The 17674-nt window shown below is 52.7% G+C and overlaps 9 protein-coding genes across 9 annotated transcripts; 5 read left to right on the top strand and 4 right to left on the bottom strand.

The window, feature by feature from the left end:
• Window positions 1-74: 74 nt before the first annotated feature.
• On the top strand, window positions 75-1448 carry QC761_123610 (uncharacterized protein; the record flags this gene model as incomplete). The annotated part of the gene is made up of 1 exon (XM_062875622.1): window positions 75-1448. One exon carries the CDS (start codon window positions 75-77, stop codon window positions 1446-1448), a length of 1374 nt encoding a protein of 457 aa, XP_062736211.1.
• Window positions 1449-1459: 11 nt separating this feature from the next.
• QC761_123600 (uncharacterized protein) lies at window positions 1460-2221 on the bottom strand. Its single transcript, XM_062875621.1, has 3 exons — window positions 2097-2221; window positions 1748-1909; window positions 1460-1687 (listed from the first exon to the last, which is right to left on the bottom strand). The coding sequence occupies exons 1-3, from the start codon at window positions 2204-2206 to the stop codon at window positions 1570-1572; spliced, it is 390 nt and encodes a 129-aa protein (XP_062736210.1). The 5' UTR covers window positions 2207-2221; the 3' UTR covers window positions 1460-1569.
• A 459-nt stretch (window positions 2222-2680) lies between these two features.
• Window positions 2681-5184, top strand: QC761_0027220 (uncharacterized protein). Its single transcript, XM_062872191.1, has 4 exons — window positions 2681-3515; window positions 3582-3661; window positions 3749-3798; window positions 3859-5184. The coding sequence occupies exons 1-4, from the start codon at window positions 3219-3221 to the stop codon at window positions 4239-4241; spliced, it is 810 nt and encodes a 269-aa protein (XP_062736209.1). The 5' UTR covers window positions 2681-3218; the 3' UTR covers window positions 4242-5184.
• On the bottom strand, window positions 2825-5646 carry QC761_0027210 (uncharacterized protein). Its single transcript, XM_062872190.1, has 2 exons — window positions 5192-5646; window positions 2825-5117 (listed from the first exon to the last, which is right to left on the bottom strand). The coding sequence occupies exons 1-2, from the start codon at window positions 5268-5270 to the stop codon at window positions 4204-4206; spliced, it is 993 nt and encodes a 330-aa protein (XP_062736208.1). The 5' UTR covers window positions 5271-5646; the 3' UTR covers window positions 2825-4203.
• QC761_123570 (uncharacterized protein) lies at window positions 5576-7938 on the top strand (the record flags this gene model as incomplete). The annotated part of the gene is made up of 4 exons (XM_062875620.1): window positions 5576-6173; window positions 6257-6545; window positions 6610-6829; window positions 6883-7938. Exons 1-4 carry the CDS (start codon window positions 5924-5926, stop codon window positions 7936-7938), a joined length of 1815 nt encoding a protein of 604 aa, XP_062736207.1. The 5' UTR covers window positions 5576-5923.
• A 47-nt stretch (window positions 7939-7985) lies between these two features.
• QC761_0027190 (uncharacterized protein) lies at window positions 7986-8653 on the top strand (the record flags this gene model as incomplete). The annotated part of the gene is made up of 2 exons (XM_062872189.1): window positions 7986-8051; window positions 8195-8653. The coding sequence occupies 2 exons, from the start codon at window positions 7986-7988 to the stop codon at window positions 8651-8653; spliced, it is 525 nt and encodes a 174-aa protein (XP_062736206.1).
• On the bottom strand, window positions 8176-9105 carry QC761_0027180 (uncharacterized protein; the record flags this gene model as incomplete). The annotated part of the gene is made up of 4 exons (XM_062872188.1): window positions 8983-9105; window positions 8758-8801; window positions 8432-8737; window positions 8176-8389 (listed from the first exon to the last, which is right to left on the bottom strand). The coding sequence occupies exons 1-4, from the start codon at window positions 9094-9096 to the stop codon at window positions 8176-8178; spliced, it is 678 nt and encodes a 225-aa protein (XP_062736205.1). The 5' UTR covers window positions 9097-9105.
• A 385-nt stretch (window positions 9106-9490) lies between these two features.
• QC761_123550 (uncharacterized protein) lies at window positions 9491-10628 on the top strand (the record flags this gene model as incomplete). Its single annotated transcript, XM_062875619.1, has 3 exons — window positions 9491-10124; window positions 10184-10346; window positions 10398-10628. 3 exons carry the CDS (start codon window positions 9491-9493, stop codon window positions 10552-10554), a joined length of 954 nt encoding a protein of 317 aa, XP_062736204.1. The 3' UTR covers window positions 10555-10628.
• Window positions 10629-11050: 422 nt separating this feature from the next.
• Window positions 11051-15042, bottom strand: QC761_123540 (uncharacterized protein). The gene is made up of 5 exons (XM_062875618.1): window positions 14706-15042; window positions 14502-14654; window positions 14404-14449; window positions 11807-14350; window positions 11051-11785 (listed from the first exon to the last, which is right to left on the bottom strand). Exons 1-4 carry the CDS (start codon window positions 14912-14914, stop codon window positions 12224-12226), a joined length of 2535 nt encoding a protein of 844 aa, XP_062736203.1. The 5' UTR covers window positions 14915-15042; the 3' UTR covers window positions 11051-11785; window positions 11807-12223.
• Window positions 15043-17674: the final 2632 nt, after the last annotated feature.

The following is a 17674-nucleotide window of genomic DNA, read 5'->3' as shown; positions in this document are numbered from 1 at the left end:
TCCAATCCCGCCCCTCACCACTGACGCCAAGACGTCATCCCAGTGCAACTCACCACGTACACGCAACCGCACACATGGCTCCGGATTTTCCATGGAGGCAAAAGTCAAAGGAGAAGGAGAAGAAGGCCGAGGAGGGTGGTGATGGCAACGCGAAAGTCGTCTTGACGCCATCGGCCGCTCCCCGGGTTTCAGTATCGTCACTTTCATCCGACGACAACGGCAAGCGAATCCCAGTGGCTCCCATCCTCGACAACGAGGATGAGCAGTTTCTCGAGCGACTCGTTGCGCGCACTGGCTTTGGCGCGGAGGAAGAGGGACCTCGGCCGGCGCTGCCGCCTCGATCGAAAACCCCCGAGTTGACGTGGGATTGGGATGACAAGAGCGAGACGTTCCAGCTGTTCGGCGCCAGCTCGGCCTCCAACCCCAACGATACGGCTCTGGTGTTGAAGGACAAGAATACCGAGCTGGCAACGATACCCAAGGCGCCAGAACAAGAGTCACCTTCTGGGCCAGAGGAGATTGCTATCGACGCGGCAGATACAAAGGCTGATGGAAAGGATAACCAGAACACCAAGTCGAAGGAGAAGAAGCCATCGCGCCTGTCCCGCATGTTCACGCGCTCCAAGAAGCAGGGTTCATCAACCCCGGACAACCTCGCCGTTCCCGCGACCGAGGGCACAACCAAGCCGGAATCGGCCGAGAAGGAATGGGCCGACCTCTCTCGCTTGTTAGACAAGCTCAACCTGTCGTCTTCGGGCTCCATCTCTTCAGACGCAAAAGACCTACTGGTTCGGCCGTTTGTCCAAATTCTCAAGGATCTCGCCAACGGTGTCCCCACAGCAGTTGACGACCTTGTCTCCCTCCTCGACGGCCGGAATGATATCCTCACCAAGACCTTTGAGAAGCTGCCTTCGTCTCTCCAAAAGCTAGTGACTCAGCTTCCCAAGAAGCTCACCTCTAGCCTTGCCCCGGAAATTCTAGCCATGGCCGCGGAAGCGCAGGGGCTGGATAAATCCAGGATTAATGCTGACGAGGGGCTGAAGGGGGCAGCCAAGTTCTTTATGCCAAAGAACCTGAGTGATTTGGCGCTCACCCCAGCGTTGATCAAGACCATGCTCAAGGCCATCTTGAATGCGCTCAAGACCAAGTTTCCCATGTTGGCGGGAACAAGCGCGTTGTGGAGCGTGGCTGTTTTCCTGTTGCTGTTTGTGCTGTGGTATTGTCATAAACGAGGCAGAGAGGAGAGGGAGAAGAAGGAGAAAGAAGAGGCTGAGGGGGAGGGGGAGAAGAAGGAAGGGGAGGCGGACGGGGAGGCAGTCAGCGGAGAGCGGGTGGTGGAGGAGGTCTTGCAGAATGAGAGGGCCGGGGACGGGACGGTGGCTGGCCAGGGGGGTAACGGGGAACTGGTGGTGGTCGTTGACGCGCCGGGTAAGGGGGTTCCCAAGTAATGGTAATGACGGACGTAATGACGATACCCATTTGTAGGAAAGAGCTTGGAGTTTTCGGGTGGACTTGGGCATGGACTTTTCCGTAATTCTTTTGGTTTAATGCGCTCTGCTAGCAACGTCTTTACCTGTCCACTTTGGCGGTGACTTCAACTTCAATCTTCATCACCTCCTCCATCAACCCAGCCTGGATCATGGTAGCGGCAGGTCTCACATTGCCCAGCCACTTTTGGAGTACAGGCCTGCTTTTCTGTCAGTTGCTTAACCTCTGCAGTTTCCAAGAAGGGAATTGCAAGACCAACCAGGTGCTTTCAAACTCTTTCCTGTCTGGCAGGATGTATCTCACTCTCACAACATCCTGCATCCCAGCGCCTGCTTCGGCCAAGGCAGCGGCGATGTTTTGAAAGGTTTGCTCTGCTTGGTCGACGACGTTGGGGGAGATGAGGCCTGTTTTGTAGTCGTAGCTGATGACATGCCGTGGTTAGTATGTGAACGGTGGAAAGTTTAGACAGGGAGGTAGGTAAAATGGTAAAAGTGGTAATGTGTTGATGTGGTAATGTGAGAATGTGTGTGTTGATGTGGTAATGTGGTGATGTGGTGATGTGTTAATGTGACAAAGATGCTGTTCTACAAAAAGCAAAACTATCTTACCCAGTACATCCAGATACAAAAACCATGTCACCCTGGACTACAGCTCGGGAGTACCCGATCCGAGCCTCGAACCGGGAGCCGGAGGAGATGAGCTTGCGGGAGGGGGACATCGTAACTGGCTTGTGACATAAATTTTGATAGTAAATATGTTTATTTGAAGATTAAAAATATCTTCATCGATGAGAGTTGCAATGAGACTATTTATTGGAGACTGGATGAGGAGTTGTAAGTGAGTCACGGTCACTGAAAAGGGGTGAAGACTAGGGGATAGAAACCCTAACCCTGTAGTATTATGAACAAACTCTCAACCACCCCTTAACCTCTGGGGTTATTGTAAAAGTGATATATCAGAAGTAGTTAAGATGGAAATGTCAACTCCAATGGTTATTAAATGTAAAAGGATCGAGAATATGATCCCCAACGATATCACGACTAAATAGTCTGCCATCTGATGTTGGAAATTGAAGATATCCCTAAGCTGCAAGCAGCCGGTGAAGTTGCTTCACCAAGTTATGGAGTAGTGATCCCCACACATGGATTTCGAACTGTCAAGCCGCTGGGAAAGCGCGAAGCCTCTACGAATTGTTATTTTGAAATTCTTTATTATCCCGATCGAATAAAGGTATCTTATATTTCGCAAATAGATGTTCCACAGTCGTTTGCGGAGTTGATGGACGATCAGGGCAAGTGGAGAGATGTGGAACGCTGGAATGCCGCCCGTGGGAACGGGGAGTTTGCCGGATCCACGTCCGCTGGTTCACATGATTGAGCTCCATTGTCCCGTGTCAGCCTCCAGACTTCCGGATACCTAGCTTTGTGATGCGACTCGGGTTGGTGGCATCTCTCCAGTATCTTGATGTCAAGCACTTCCATCAACCAGAACATCCCGTCTTGACTGACTGACAACTGCAAGTCTCAACAGCTAAACCACCCCACATCATTAGCTCTCCAAAAACCCCAACCTTGGCACTTGGCGTCCAGTCCAATTTTCTTCTTCTCCCCTCGCATCCTCAGCCAAGACAACCACCAGCCAGCACTGCGCCGCAACCCAAATCACCTGCAACCATATCCGTTATCTTGCATCTTTTTGTATACATCATCTCATCAACATCACCACCAAAGATGGGGATGGACGAGAAATACCCCGCTGGCAACCCCGGAATGCCGCTCATCCCACCGCGTCGCGGCCTCAGCCCAGGACGCTTCCTCCTCGCTGTCGCATATCTTGTCGTTGTCGGATTCATCTACTGCTTCTTCCAGCAGAACCCAAACCACCCGCTTCACTCACACACCGCCCATCACCATGCCGCTCAGCAACCCTCGGCGCCTGAGACGGTAATCAATATGGTGGAGCCTAGCGTCAAAAGGGGGTTGGTTCCTCTTGAGGCGCATATCATGTCCAAGTGCCCTGACGCGAAGGTATTGTTTGCTTTGATGCCGACGTGGAAACTCAGCTCAGCGGCTAACCCCTTGTCTCCGGTATAGGACTGCCTCCGCGATCTCGTTCTCCCTGTCATGCAGAAAACTCTCGACAAGGTCAACTTTACCCTCTCGTTCATCGGCCGGTACGCTACACCTCCACCCCCCCTATTTGCCTCACCGTTTGTGGCATGCGCACCTTGATGGACAGACCCTGACACAGTGTACCACAGACCAACCGAACACGATGACGGAGTGGCTTGCAAGCATGGCGCAGAGGAGTGTATGTTTACCCTTGTGCTAAACATCTAGCGCGCCAAAGACTAACAGGCAATGTCTCCAGGCCTCGGCAACATCATTGAGCTCTGCGCCCAAAGCCTTTACCCAGACCCGAAGACCTATCTCGGGTTCGTCATGTGCTTAACTAAGGACTACCGCCACATCCCCCAGCGCGGTTTGATCGAGGACTGCGCCCTCGAGCATGCCATCGACTTTGACAAGCTCAACGAGTGCGCCACTAAGGATGATGGCGCCTATGGGATGGGTATGCTCAGAAGCAGCGTCAGGAGAACCTCGGCGGCCGGCGTGACCAAGAGCTGCACCGTCCGCCTCAACGAGGAGATCTACTGCGTCCGCGATAACGGCCGATGGAAGGAATGCCCCCACGGTTCCAGCGTCAATGACCTCGTCATTGCGATTGAGAAGCTTTACCACCGGCGCGCTTGAGCGGCTCGAACACCTCGACCCACAGATCGCTGGCCTCGCCCAGAGTGTAGCTCATTGTAGCCCGGTCCATGCCCGCTTCGTCCCCGCCACCCATCGTCTCCAACTGCGATATAATGCTATCTAATCCAACCGCCTTACCCGTCGCCTGCGTGGCGCCCGCCTCGAGCTGCACGTGCACAATGTGAATATGAAAGTGGTAATATGTGGGCTGGTAGTGGACATAGAGTTTCAGCTGGTCAGCCTCGATGGCTGGGTACACCTTTGTCGTTGCCTCGATGAACTTCTCCTTCATGTGGTTCAGCCAAGGGATGTGTTTTTTTTTCAGGTCGCGCAAGGACCAAATGTCTCTTCTCTCCACCAGACCCAGCAAGTGCAGCGCATCGAGTGTCTGGCGGTCCCAGTTCAGGTCGGGCAGCAACAAGAACCCTTCTTTGTTGAGGGAAGCGGCATCGAACGGTGTGCGGTAGATGACATCCTCGACCTCAGTCCTCCCTTCAACAATATTGAACACCCAGTTCAGACGGCCGGCGTCGCGCTGGGCTTGCATGTACGGCCTGACACGCTCGAGGTAGATTTGTGGTGTTTCGGAGACGAGACGGACGCCCTGTTTGGAGTATTTCTTGATGTGCTTTTCGGTGCAGGGGTGGATGAGGTTGATCTTGAGGTCGGCCGTCTCGTCGGATGGGTTCTGGGATGAGGAATTGGCGAGGTACCAGTGGTAGATGTCATTAGCACCTAGGTTCTTGAGAGTTTGGAGGGTGGTCGGGACTGAGGCGAGGTAATCGGGGGAGGATGGGAAGGGGGCACGCTCGAGGATGAGGAGGGCGGGGAGAGAGTCGATTGTGCCGAGGAGGGAGGTTCGGCGGCCTGCTTGGTCTGAGGTTGTGGGTGGTTAGGACGTGGTTGAATAGCGGAAGTGGATATGGTAGAGAGTAATACGAAGCACACACCTTGATTCAGCAGCTTTTCGAACTTGAACTTTGGCACGAGTGCCTCGGCTTTGGCTTTGGTCTCTGCTTGTGTGGACATGGTGAGGTCGTTGATTGTTGTGGGTTTTTGTCGAGAGTCAAGTTGTCTGTGTTTGGGGCTTCAGATGGAAAACATGCCCCGCGCTCTGCCCCGCATTGAACCCCTGACATGCTGCATCTTATCTCAATATCCATCTTCCTCATCCAGGGACCAGCCGGTTTCCCCAAGGACAGGAGACAACAGCCCCGAGTCGTCTTTCAGATGTCTTCCAAGGCCGTAATTTCTTTTGAAGGGTCTTGGACTTCTGTTGATGCCTTTCCACAACCTCAAAGCCACAGGAATCAAGTATCCCAAGAGGCCATAAAGTCTAGATGGGCCCTTCCCACCCTTCTTTCCTCCCAAACTACATACGCAAATCAAGAGATACGGAAAGCACACAAAAACATGAGGAAATAGTCGGTTCAAAATACCATGCCATCATTGCTTTCCTTCTCCCAGTGGTTTTCAAAAACGTACAAAGAATTCAGGTTAGGGTTAAGGCAGGCTCCTCAGCAGTTTGGTCTGTGCTTGCTGACAAACGTCCCGAGACGCCGACAATTATTGTTCAGACACTCCTTGTAGTCTTCCGATCGTTTGCCATTGTCATCGCCGGAAATTTCGAGTGCCGACTGCTCCAGGAGGTCACGCATATGTAAATCATCTGGGAAAGTCCGATGGGTTCCGCTGCTGCGCCGACGCTCATGGACGACTCTGAGCATCCTACCGACACAGCGATCCCAACATCCACAACTTCTTTGGCCCGGCTATCATGCACATCGTGTCGCGATAGAAAGCAAAAATGTGACCGGAACCTACCAGTTTGCCGTCGATGTACGAGCCTGCGTAATGATTGCGTTTATCCAAGTTCCAGAAAGTCAGGCCAGGGCAAGCGGAAGCAGTTTCGCGATCTGGAAGCTAAATTGTGTAAGTGAGCCTCTCATCGGACATTGTCGGACAATGCGACCTCTCCGAACCATTGTGTTAACAACCGCCATCGCGCACACCAGTCCAACTCGAGGACCAGCTCAGAACAATCAGACATTCGGCTGATGCAGACCGCTGCAATTTACCGCAGACGGTCAGAACAGCCGTCTCGTCGAATGTCGTCTATTCTTCCCCCGTGGGGTCAAGTGCGGACCAATCATGGCTGAGCGAGGCTACGAGTCAGGAAGGACGAGATGTCGGAGAGCCTCGAAGTCAACAACGTCAACAGCTGGCTGACTGGCTTGCCAATAGCGAACTGGAACTTACGGAGCTAGACGATGCCCCATTGTCACGCGACTTGATTGAGGAACTGTCAGTGCTGCGCATCTCTTGTAGTGCCGAATGTGATCCAAATGGCTAACAACCTAGCCTACAGTACCACTTTATACTTCAAAAATGGCTATCACTGTTCCCCGATGATACACCCTTCTCGCTACTTAGAATCCTCGCGATCAGATGTTCCTTCTCGTCAGCCACCTTTGTTCCTCCAATTGGTGATCATGGCAACTGGAGCGAGTACCGACCCTTCACATGCCTCCTTAGCCATGTCTTTGTACCGTCGTGCTCGCAAACTTGCCGAGCAGGATGAAGCCAAGGTCAGCTTTACCTGCATCTCGGCCGTGGAACTCCCCAACTAACAGAAGGCCAGGAACCAAATGCATTCATGTTAGCTCATGCCCAATGCTGGGTGCTCATGGCCAACTTCGAGGCTCAAAGCACACTGTTTTCTCGCGCTTCCCTCAGCCTGGGGAAGAGTATCAGGATCGCTCAGATCCTTAATCTGCACCAACTCGACAGAGGTCCACAGCCACCATCTCTGTTTCAGTCTCATCTTGAGCCGCCGTCTTCGCGACACCTCGACTGGATTGAGATGGAGGAGCGCCGCAGAACCTGGTGGGTGATTTACTCTGCAGATCGGTTAGTTTTCGCAACCTCAGCGTTGCCTTCCATTATTGACGACCGGATGGTGCACACGCTGCTTCCTCAACCAGAGGAAGCCTTCACGAGCGGTAGCGAGGAGATGCCTCAAGAACACACAAACACTTTACACCAGGCATTGCGAGAGAGGTTACCACCCGTTTCGCGTCTGGGAGCACGTGCTCTCGCAGCTCATCTCTTTTATCGAGCTGTGGACTTGGAGACTACCGAGCCTCGGCCAGAGGCGCAGGGCGAGCACAACCTAGAATCTTATTGGGCTCAACAGCAAGACGTTAGCAATGATCTGCTTGCCCTCCTCATCAGCTTACCCCGAGATCTCCGCCTCCCTGCCAATATTGGGTGTCAAGATACTATCTTTATCCACGTCCTGATACGTACCGCCTTGATGTGCCTTCACAAGACCGCAATACGCAAAGCAGCCGAAGATGGAGGGCGGGGGACCGAGGCAAGCTTTGTTAAGGCGCAGGGCCGGAGCAACTTGCTTGCTGCAGCTGCGCAAGTCATCGCCATCATCCGATCAATCAGAGAGGAGGACTTGACCGAGGCACTGAAGAACCCGATCCAGGGCTACGCAACGTACATTACATCGCTGGTGTTTCTTGAAGACTTTGCGCTTACCCGATTTGAGGGCAGCAGGGCCAATGTTGTTTATCTCTTTGACATGTTGCAAAGGTTCAGTCAGACACACCCGGTGGCAAGAATGCTGGCTGGTCAGCTTGGTCACGAGCTGGAGAGACTTGAGGTTGTGGATACGGCTATGGGGTAGGAGGCTTAAGCATCATAGAAAAGACGTTTCCTGAGCCAGAAAGAAAGATGGTTCATCACGATGCGGCGAGTCGTTGGAGGGTCGGGCCTACATCGAGTGGTCGTTCGAGTCTGGTATGTTCATTTTGCAAGGATTATGCAGTATTCAACATCGATTTCTAACGTGCTTTTAGATTATATTGCAAGTTACCAACATGTTGACCCTGAGGGTACGATATATATAACCACCCTCCGCTACTTACTTCCCTTTGACAAAGGGGCTCTTTCTCAGCCACTCCTCCAAGCCCACCATCCCTGGATTCACCTCCTTGACCTTTCGCAGATCAGCTCTGTACTCCTCCGAGGCGAACCACTCCACCATCGAGCCCAATTCCTTCACTCCCGTCTTCAATCCTTTTCCCAACAATCCCCACGTGGTCGGCACCGGCTTACCAGTCACCCTCTCAAAGACCCTGTTCATCTCCTCAAAAGTCAACTCATCCCCCGCCAGTCACATCGCCTTTTTATTCCACTCCTCCGGATTATGGAACGCCTCCGCAGCAAAGAAGCCGATGTCTCTTGTGGCAATCCACTGCAGCGGCTTATCTCGCCCGAGAGTATCCCTCAGCAAAGTCATGAACACCTTGCCCGCAAACCCGGGAGAGAGGTTATCCATAAATATCACCGGTCTCAGAATCGTCCAGCCCAGGGTTCTGGTCGCGCTCTTCCGCAAGTAGTGCTCAACCTCCCATTTGCTTTTGAAATGAGGGACATCTGTTGGGTTATTCCAAGAATGTTCGTCTCCGCCCCTGTCGACGCTGCTGTAAACAAAGTGGCGGACGTTGTTTTTGAGGGCGTGGTCGACGAACGATTTTCCTTGAGTGACTTCGTTTTTGGAGGGGAAGGGCTGGACGAAGACGCCCCAGATGGTGCCTGTTGGGGAGGAGGCTTTGGCAGAGGCGAAGAGGGTGGTGGGGTCATCGAGGTTGGCTTGGACGAGTTTGATGGTGGAGGGAGATTTGGCTTGGAGGCGCAGGGCAGAGGGGGAGGAAGGGTTCCTGGTTACTGCTAGAACGGTGAAGGGGTCTGAGGAGGATAGGGGATGCGAGAGGAAGGCGTCGATGACGGCGGAGCCTTGTTTGCCCGTTGCGCCGGTGATGAGGAGGGTGCGAGGAGGCATGTTGACGGTCTAGAGTGGGAATTGCATGAGCTGAATGGGATGCTTTCACTCAACTTCAATGCACACTTCTTGAATATATATCGACGGTGGTGGAGGTCACTTACATGGCTTTGTCACCCAACCCGACCCCTGAGAGCCCCTCTGGACCCATTTTGCAATCATCGGTAAACATCGGACACCGACGCTCAGGTCATCCCAGAGAGCTTAGAAATCGACCGTCGAAACTCACAGATAATGGCAGGAACAATTGAGAGTATTTGGGTACCGACGTCATGTAGAATTCAAGCTGTAGATTAACAGATGATTCCTCTTTCGTCCCGTTCTGGGTAACTCTTCCTCCCATCCCATCCCATCGCCTCATCCTGCATCATCACTTCCCCATCAAAACACCAAAATGTCTTCCCCTTTAACAGTAGGAGTCGCAGGCATAACCGGCAAATTCGGCCGCCTCATCGCCTCCAAGCTTCTTGCCAACCCCTCTACCACCGTCCGCGGTTATGGCCGCAACCTCTCCAAGCTCCCCTCCCCCCTCACCACCTCCGCTCGCGTCCAGCTCTTCCAAGGCGAGGCGTTTGACACCACAACTCTCAAACGCTTCGTCACAGGCTGCGACGTCGTCATCTGCGCCTACTTGGGTGACGATAACCTCATGATCGAAGGGCAACAAACCCTCATCGACGCCTGTGAGGAGTCTGGTACTGTCACCCGCTATGTGGCGAGTGATTGGTCGTTGGATTACACCAAGCTCAAGCTGGGGGAGCTGTTTCCCAAGGACCCGATGATCAAGATCAAGGGGTACCTGGACGAGAAGGCTGCCGGAGGGGGCAGAGTCAAAGGGGTGCACGTGCTTATCGGGGGGTTTATGGACGCCATCTTGAGCCAGTTTTATGGGATTTGGCACCCGGAAACCAAAAGTATCAGGTTTTGGGGGGAAGGGACGGAGGTGTGGGAGGGGACGAGTTATGAGAATGCTGCTGAGTTTACGGCTGCTGTGGTGGCGGATCGGGAGGCGGTGGGGGTGAAGAGATGTGAGTTTGACTGAGATCGATGTGAATGGGCTGGAGATGGTTGCTAACACAGAGGACAGTCCTCGGTGATCGCAAGACGCTTAACGAGATCGTTGAGCTGTTTGAGAAGGTGTACGGGTTCAAGCCTGCGCTGGAGAGGCAGGGCTCGCTGGAGGAGCTCAAGGTTTTGATGCACAAGACTAGGGCGGAGAACCCAGCTGGTTTCTTTGCCTACATGAGGATGTGAGTGTTTACTTTGTGTTAAGGGGCAAACTCTTGCTGACTGAGCGACAGGTTCTACCAGTACTACTGGCTCAACGGGCAGACATTGGTCGGCCCCGAGACCGACAATGGCAAGTACCGCGAGATCAAGGCTGAGAGTTGGGAGGATTTTTTGAGGAAGAGAAGCCCGGAGGAGCTCGCGCAGGCCATGTATGCTTTGGCCCAGTGAGATTTTGTGGCGATGACCTCGACATCAGTTAGGTACCTGAAATGTAACTAGTCAGGTTAATTGCTTGTCGTGATCGCGAACTCTTCCTGTCCCACTGTGACGCGACCTTCCCACGACCTAGGTAGCTCACCACACCACAGGTCCCCCTCCAGGCCTCAAATCCCCAAACCCTCACCATCTCACCTCCTATCCACGTGTTTCCTCATTTCCATTCCCTCGGACCAAGGGCCGGTCAAATTCCAGGTCCAGTTCCAACTCCGGTCAGATCTCCGTTCCTTTCCTCGTTTGTCATCCACTCCACCCTCCGCGCCGCACACCCACATGTGAGAACCACAAAGGTCTCACAGGATCAACAAGAATGGGTCCGTGTTTACGGTCGCAGTTCCTGTGGATCGTCGTCCGAATGTTTCCTGCTGGACAGAGGCGCGGAAGGCGAAGAAAAAAACCGTTGGTACATTGTGGCGTGGGCTCCTTCCTTGGGGGAGGGGTCGGATTGGGGGTACCGACGGGGCCAAGGAGCTGTTGGTGAGATTGTGTGCAGGCATAATTCCCGTTGCCACTGAGAGAGATGACCAGGTGCAGGTTGGTATGTGAGTTGTTGGGAAGCGGTTTTACTGTCGATGCCAGTTCAACATTCAATCACCAAAGGCAGTGTGGCTGTAGGAGATATACACCAATCAATTTGCACTCAAAATCCACACCATATGTCTCTCACATATACAACTCACTCAACCCATCCCTGGTTGCCATCCGATCCAAGATCAGATGAGCCCAGGCTTCGGAAGCGAAACCTTTTTCTCCCCTCCACTGGGCAAAAAAACATGATCATCAACAAGAAAGCCCGATTACAATCCCCAACTTTTCCTTCCTCAACCAGTTTCGTCATCGACATCCCGTCGGATGCTTCTCATCTCCACCCCCTGATCTTTCCCTTCGGTTCGACAGCCGAGACCATTCCTCACGACCCAAAATGTTGACCAGATCCCCAGGCCACCATCTTTCCCAATCATCGCACCACCGCCTCCTTGATATCATAAAATGAGCGTCATGCATCCATCCCTGGTTTCCACCAATCCCTCAAAAATACCAAAAAAGGGGTATAGATGCCAAAAAAAATCAATGCCTAAAAGAATGACATGTTCCCTCTCCCCTTTTCACTAAACAAAGTTTAGAAAAAAGAAGAAAAAAAAAGAGGAGAGAATAACGGGTATCTCATGTAAAAAAAAAAAAAAAGAAAAAAAAAAAAAAAGAAAAAGGACAATAAAGATGCCCCCCTTCCAGAATCATGCAAAAGTATCTAACAAATCATAACACATTCTTCCCTTTCGTCATCCCATCCTCTCCCATCGTGTGTATGCTTGTTAGCTTATAAGGAATGTCGTGAATGCCATCATTAAATCGCCCGAGATGTTGCCCCCCTTTCCAAAGCCCAATTCTATCTTCTCCCACCAAGAAGGAGTGGTCCCCTTTCCTTTCCAAACACAAAAAAAAAGAAAATAGAAATAAAAATAAAAATAAAACAAAACACCATCATTAAATATGTGCAACCATGCTTATGTTTCATCCCCGCACAACCTCTGGCCAAAGACATTAAGCATTATAGAAGTGAAAAAAGGAAAAGAAAACAAAACATGAAGCCATAATACCTGACTGCCATCCATCATCCATCTCAGAGCAACATGGCAGCAAACAAAATCCCGGCTAGGATGCTACCAAGTCCTCCCAGGGAGGGGACGTTGGCCATCCTGCCCGCAGCCGCGGTGACGACCGGGCCGGTGGGTAGTGTGGGCGTTAGACCGCCGGTGCCGGCGATGGTGGTGGTGATGGTGGTGGGGGTGTCTGTGGGTACGACATCACCGTCACCGCCGCCACCGCTGGTCTCGCCGGGGAGTGTACCTGTAGAGAAAGTGGAAGCTGTGAATGTAAGTAAGTCATCTGTGGTGTTAGGGAATGTCGAACTGGAATCGTCCGAACCGGATGAAGATGTGGAGGAGGAGGAGGAGGAGGAGGAGGAGGAGGAGGAGGAAGTGGGTGGAGTGGTGGATGAAGCAATAGATGGAGACGTAGTTGTAGTAGTGGACGGGCCGTCCTCCGAGGTGGACGGAGCGTCCGTACTAGTCGTAACATCGGGAGACGACGTACTCTCTGAGCCACCCGACGTGGGGACTTCGGTGGTCTCCGTGGTGGGAGACTCTGTCGTCGTCTCGGTACTGGGAGAGCTGGTGGTCTCGGAGCTGAGAGTTTCGGTGGAGCTGGTGGACTCGGAAGTTGTGGATGTTGTCTCGGTGAGTGTGGTTTCTGTGCTGCTGTCGGTTGTGGTCGACGTCGTCTCATCGGTGGACGTCGGAGTAGAAGTGGGTGTTGAGGTTTCCTCACTTGACGTCGTGGTAGTAGAAGTGGTGATATCATCAAAACCAGTGCTGGTGTTGGGTGGCAGGCCAGTGTCTGTTGAGACAGTCGCTGTGTCGGTCACCTGTGGCTCACCGCTTGTGGTGGTGGTGATGGGCACTCCAGGCAAAGTGTCGCAGTAGTCGAGCCATGGTCGGAAGTTTGGCTCGAGATAGACCCTCTCTATCTCTTCATACTTGGTGTCATCGGTGTTGTCTGCAATGCACACCTTGCACTCGTCCAAAATATCCAAGAAAACCGAACCCGGTGCGCAAAGGTCTGGATCCCTACCGACACGTTGAGCTTCCAGATAAGCACTATCACAAAGGTTGAAACAGGTGGCTGGAACCACATCTGAGCCTGGCCGTTGCCTTTTGACAAAGCGTGCCCCCGAGTTTGGCACAGCTGTTGGTCTTGTGCGTTCAGTGATGGTAGCTTGAGAAGCCCAGTCGCCAGTATAGCTGGTTGCTAATCTGCCATCTGCCTTCAAAACAACGACAGGCTGAAGTTCGAAAACGCCATAGCTCAAGCCAAAGTCCTCGGGGTTGAGGTTGAAGTATCCCTCAACAGGCGGGAAGTAGCCAGTTTCGTTCTTCTTCCAGACGACGCGAGGGATGTATGGAGCAGGGACACACCAGTCAGGGTGACACTCAAAGTCCAAACCGGGCGCTTCAGCCCAAAGATTGCAGCCGTCAGGCTTAGGCTGATTGCAGACGAATCCGGGCTCACAGCCCCATGTCCGGAGAGCCCTGGGGTGCTTCTTCGACCTCACGTCGAGCGCGGAGCGCTTGTAGATACCAGTGTTTGTCGGAGCAGCACATACCGACACAGTTGTGGTTGTCAACTGCGTGACAGTCGCTGTGACTGCATGGACTGTTGTCATGGTGCTGACGGTGGTGAAAGTGCTGAGGCTGGTAGTGGTGAAGACGGTGGTTTGTGTGGACCAGAGAGTTGTGCTGTCAGTTACTGTGACCGGGAACGAGGTTGTCAACGTCACTAGAGACACGACTGTGCTCGTCTGAAGGATGGTTGTTGGGACCGTTTCAGTTGTTTTCACTGTTTGGGTCTGGGTTTGTGTCTCCTTCTGCGTCAAGGTTGTTGGAACGCTTGTTGTCTCTACCGTGGTAAGAGTTGTTTTCAAGGTCTCGGTCTTGGTTGAGTACAGCGTCGTACTATCAATGACAGTGATGGGGATCGTTTTCTTGGTAGTGTATGTTGAAGTCTTGGTTTTGGTGGTAGTAACTTCTTTCCACTTAGTGATCACCTTGACTTTGGTGACTGTTGTGGGAACTGTTTTCTTGATGGTTCGGGTTGTTGTTGTGGGCACCAACTCAGTTGTGGTCTTGGTGGAGCACAAATATGGCGACTTGGTGTTGCAGACCTTGATTGTAGTGGGCACAGGCACGAGCTGGACGTTGTTAGTAAGGAACCGCACACGTCATAATTTCAAGGTCATCTTACAGTTGTAATAGTTGACAACTGTGTGGTCGTGATGTACTCAGTTGTCCTGAGGTTTGTTAGTGATGCCGGAGATGTGTGTAGCAGATCAGATCCCTTACCCCTTGATAACAGTAACACTGACCGGCACAGAAACGCTGACTTCGTTGGTTTGAGTTGTATACACCGTCTCTGTCTGCGTCGTCTTCTCAGTCACAGTGGTAGCAGGCAGAGTGACAGTGCTTGCAGGCAGAGTGACAGTGCTGGCAGGCAGTCTAAAACCCAAGTTAGCGAATTGCCAGAACTCAAAGAACTTGAAATCGTACGTGACGGTAATGTAGATCTTCTCTTTGCAGTGATGAGGGCATTCAGTGTCCACGTGGTAGGTTTGTTCGTCTTCTAGTCCGACAGCAGCTCCAGAATCGAGTTCGTCCGTGGTTTCGTTCGTTCTCCTATACACCTGGTTAGCATCACCGAGTACAACCTGAGCTAGGGCTAAAGCCCCTAAGCTCTGCACAAGCCTCGTGAGAAGCATCCTTCCGAAGTGACCAGACACAAAAAGCGAAGGCAGTCCCAACAAGAAACGAATGTATGAGCAACGAGTGAAGTTGCGCCGACGAGAATGGCACAGAGCTATGAAGAGCTTAGGCCGAGGGCCGGCGGTGGACTCGGATCATATATTGAGGCTGGGCAAGCTCAAGGGGAGGGGGTGCATCGCAAGCGGCTAACTTGAGCGGACAACTGGGGTGGTATTCGTATACTCACTCGTGAAATGAACCAACGGCGCAGAGCCTTGGCGATCAGACCCAGCTCCTTGTAAACAAGGGAACAAGTCACAGTCGACGGTGGATTCCGAGGCCTATATCCTCTAGACTGCTCTCTGCAGTTGCGTGTCGTTGGTTTGGGCGCAAAAACGAGAGAAAAGGTTGAGACGGAGCGAGAGAGCCTCAACGGCACAGAGCTGACGAAAAAGATGGAAAGAGGAGAGAAATCTCAAGGTCAAAAAGGGACTGAAGGATGATCAAAAGGGATCCAGACAGCTTTTGCGTGCATACCAGCTTGGGCGAGCTGTGATGCGGACTGCCATCCATGTCCCAACTCACATCCAGCTCCGTCCTATCATGAGAGATCAAGTTACCAGGGTAGATGTTGAGCTTTCCTACCCCTGCTCGTATAGCTGCAGACCACCCAACCCACAAAAGGTACACCCGTCGTCCGGGGGAAGGGGAATCCCAATGACGGTGCCTGGCTAGCCACGCTGCGCAGCCCCGAGCTGCCACACCTCTTCAACCTCATCCAGACCTGCTCCAGACATGCAACCTCGCCGCTCACCATAGGGCTCTTGATATTAAACGCAACACACACAGCCTGATCAATATGAGCCACAGTACCTGCCGAAGTTCTTGGTTCCAGCTTTCATCTTTGTGTGCCCAGCACGGGAACAGAAACAAAGGAAAAGGAGAAATGAGGCCTGGGCCTTCGAAGCGGGCTTTCCGAGTGACAACAATATCTGCAACTGTTGACAGCGGGATTTCCCTCTCGTCGCTGCTGCCTTTCGGCGGCAGACTGCCTGGAGGGCTTACGATAAAAAAGCAGACAAAGTCGCATCCCGGGTGGGTCCAGCGAAAGAGGTAAGTGGACAGGGTTCAATAAGCTCTTTCTACCTCTCACATCAGGCTCACAGCCAACAGTATGTAAGAGAGTGAGAAGGAGAGTTGTTGCCCAAGTTCTTTCCCCCCCCTGCCTCTCTCATGGCTCAGTCTACCAGAAGAGGTACCAACCCCTCATCTTGTTGGCTGTACGGATACCCGCAAGCCACCCTGGCCGCACCCTGGGGCCTCGACAACAGCCTGTCCCCCAGCGAGGTGTGGTGGTGATGTAGTGTACACTATCCGTACAGTGATAGCAAAGTGCAAGCCCGGTTTGGATACTCCCCGCAAGCCGGGACGGCAGACAATGGGAAGAATGGAGGGGCTGGTGGTTGTGTGTATGCATGAGAGATGCATGGAGCTGCGTTAGTAGCGTATGTGGTATTGTCGCCATCAATCGTGGAAGCAGGACATGTTGTTGAGAATGACGAAGTTGACTCTGTTGAAGTTCGGGTACCTGAAGAAAATGTGTGGCCGAGCCTCGTCCATCATCTGCCGCCATCCGATTTCCCGACGGCCAGGCGGCATTAGAGCCATGGATGAGCCTGAGGCTTCCATGTTAAAGGATTCCGCAGTTCTTGCATGTTAAACCCAGTCGAGATTACGACCTGGTGCCTTGCATTCGGTCGCTGTTGCTTGCGTTGGGACGAGAAGCTTCAATGTGCGGCGGGGTCTTCCAACAACGACGACAAGACCGAGATAGGAAGATGGGCAGGAAGTCGAGAGAATATGCGAGATTACTGGGAACTTGGGAATTTGGGAACTTGTTGGCATGAGTAAGCCCGAGCCGAAAGAGGAGCAACACGAGCCATACCAGCTGCAGGTCCATGCATGATGGACCAGAAGGGAGTGGTGAGAAGGAAGAGGTTGTTCTCGGCATCAGTTCATTCAGTGAGGGTGAAGGCGGTCGGCGAGTTGGGGTCCGCGGGAAGACGCCCTTGTCAAGAAGCATGGACCAGGACAGGGGGGTGACCGTGGTTCATTGGACGATCAGCCAAGCCCTTTCCTTTCTGGGGTTTAGCCTTGCAGGGCCGAATGGCGTGAGGGGCATCACTAGCGCCATCTGTGGGGAGCGGGGAGTCCCCGACTTTGGTTCCCGCAATTGTAAGCTCTTCCATTCTGCCCCGCTCACGACCTGATCCTCAGCAACATCCATCCAGTCCTCTATTTCTCAGCAAGCATCTCACAATTGTCTTTGGAACGACAATTCTTTCTGGGAAACTGGAATTCCCAATCCAAGTTACCAGTGTGGAGCCAGCGAAGGTGGTGAGCACTAGCATGCCGGGCTTATGAGGTTGCCCTGCCCGGTGTTAGTGTAGGCGTCAGCTTACAGGAATCACACCTAGTCCTGGTGCTTTACGGGTCCAAGCCAGGTCCAGAACAACAATAACCCCGCTGTCACAGCATCCTTGACAGTATCATTCTCCTACCTGCCACCCTGCTTGAGTATGAGAGGAACTACAGCTAGGTAGTAGGAAGGCACGAAGCCTGAGAGAAGAACTTTCGATGAGACAACAGACCATGGCCCGTTTGCCACTGGAGGCCTAGGTGATGGCAAATCGACAACACGTGTAGTATACGGTAGATGTGGGTTGCAAGGGAAGATGTCGTTTTTCCGCTGCCGGTCATTCAATGAGGAAGGTTAC

Source organism: Podospora bellae-mahoneyi (assembly GCF_035222275.1).
Source record: "Podospora bellae-mahoneyi strain CBS 112042 chromosome 1 map unlocalized CBS112042p_1.2, whole genome shotgun sequence".
Lineage (NCBI taxonomy): Eukaryota > Fungi > Ascomycota > Sordariomycetes > Sordariales > Podosporaceae > Podospora > Podospora bellae-mahoneyi.
This window is presented reverse-complemented; position numbering and strand designations above follow the sequence as displayed.